Source organism: Nannospalax galili, unplaced genomic scaffold (genome assembly GCF_000622305.1).
Source record: "Nannospalax galili isolate Female #2095 unplaced genomic scaffold, S.galili_v1.0 scaffold169, whole genome shotgun sequence".
In the NCBI taxonomy this organism is placed as follows: Eukaryota; Metazoa; Chordata; class Mammalia; order Rodentia; family Spalacidae; genus Nannospalax; species Nannospalax galili.
In genome coordinates this window covers 3,278,529-3,279,791 of record NW_008360327.1, presented here as the reverse complement: position 1 = coordinate 3,279,791, position 1,263 = coordinate 3,278,529, and the positions used below count along the sequence as shown (strand labels likewise).

General features: G+C 42.6%; 1 protein-coding gene across 2 annotated transcripts in view; it reads left to right on the top strand.

Annotated features, from left to right (window-relative positions):
• Window positions 1-323, top strand: part of Haus1 (HAUS augmin like complex subunit 1) — a 14,157-nt gene extending 13,834 nt beyond the window's left edge. For both annotated transcript variants that reach the window (XM_008825912.3, XM_008825911.3), the window contains exon 9: window positions 243-323. In XM_008825912.3, coding sequence (XP_008824134.1) covers window positions 243-293 — 51 coding nt within the window. In that variant the 3' untranslated portion in view covers window positions 294-323. The remainder of the gene's footprint in view (window positions 1-242) is intronic.
• Window positions 324-1,263: the final 940 nt, after the last annotated feature.

Genomic DNA, 1,263 nt, shown 5'->3' with positions numbered 1-1,263 from the left:
CACACACACACACACACACACACACACACACACACAGAGCTGGGAATGCAGCTCAGTAGTAGAGGGCTTTACTAGCATACATAGTTTCCTCAGTTTGGTACCCAGGACCATATACACAAAGAATAAATAAAATAAAACTTCTGTTTCAATGCTTTCTTTTTTGTTTATCTCATTTTAAATATCATTGGATGTTCATAGAATCTATTTTAGACTTTGTTTCTGGCTTTTTCTCCTTCCTCTAGGATGCCATTGAAGCTGAACTTACAAAGAAAGTAGACATGATGGAACTGTGACTAGAACCAAATAAACATGCTTTTTCCTAACAGAGTCGACTCTTGTGTTATTAGGTGAGACAATAATGGTTTCTGGTTATGCTTTACATTTTTGTGCGTACATACAGTTTTCATATGAAAAAGCATCTTCTGTAACCTGTTGGTTTTCTGTGTGGCTGGCCGCTAGGAGTCCTTCAGTAGCTCTGTTATTCAAACATGACAACTGTCATGTAGACACAGGCTCAGGTCAGCTGAGAGCTGCTGCACCTTGTTTTCTTTCTACTCACTTCCTTCTCCAAGGGTTTGCCCTTCTTCCTGATCAGGTAGGTCACTTGCCTACCTCCAAAGGTTTAGTTTATGAAAAAATATGCCTGCCCGGGCGTGGTGGTATATACCTTTAATCCTAGCACTCAGGAGGCACAGGCAGGCAGATCTCTGAGTTTGAGGCTAGCCTGATCTACATAGCAAGTTCCAGGCCAGTTGGGGCTACAGGGAGACTCTCTCTCTCTCTCTCTCTCTCTCTCTCTCTCTCTCTCTCTCTCTCTCTCCCTCTCCCTCTCTCTCTCTCTCATACAAACACACACACACACACACACACACCTTAAGCTGTGTGTGGTGGCACAAGCCTTTCCTTTGATCCCAGCACTTAGGAGGCAGAGGCAGGTGGGTCTCTGAGATAGAAATCAGCCTGGTCTACATAGGGAATTCCAGGCCAGCCCCACTACTGGGAGACCTGTCTCTAAAAGATAAACAAGTAATAAATAAATAAATAAATAAATAAATAAATAAATAAATAAATAAATAAATAAATAAATAAAGATGGACTGTAGCTCAGTTGATAGAGTGTTTGTTTGGCATGCATGAGGCCCTGTGTTCAGTCTCTAGCGCAGCAGAAAGTAAGAGACTGCAGAGTGCTCAGCCCTGAATGGGACATCTATATTATACTCCTCCCCCCAAAGCTGAGGTCATGGAGAAGAGCCAGTGAGAAGAT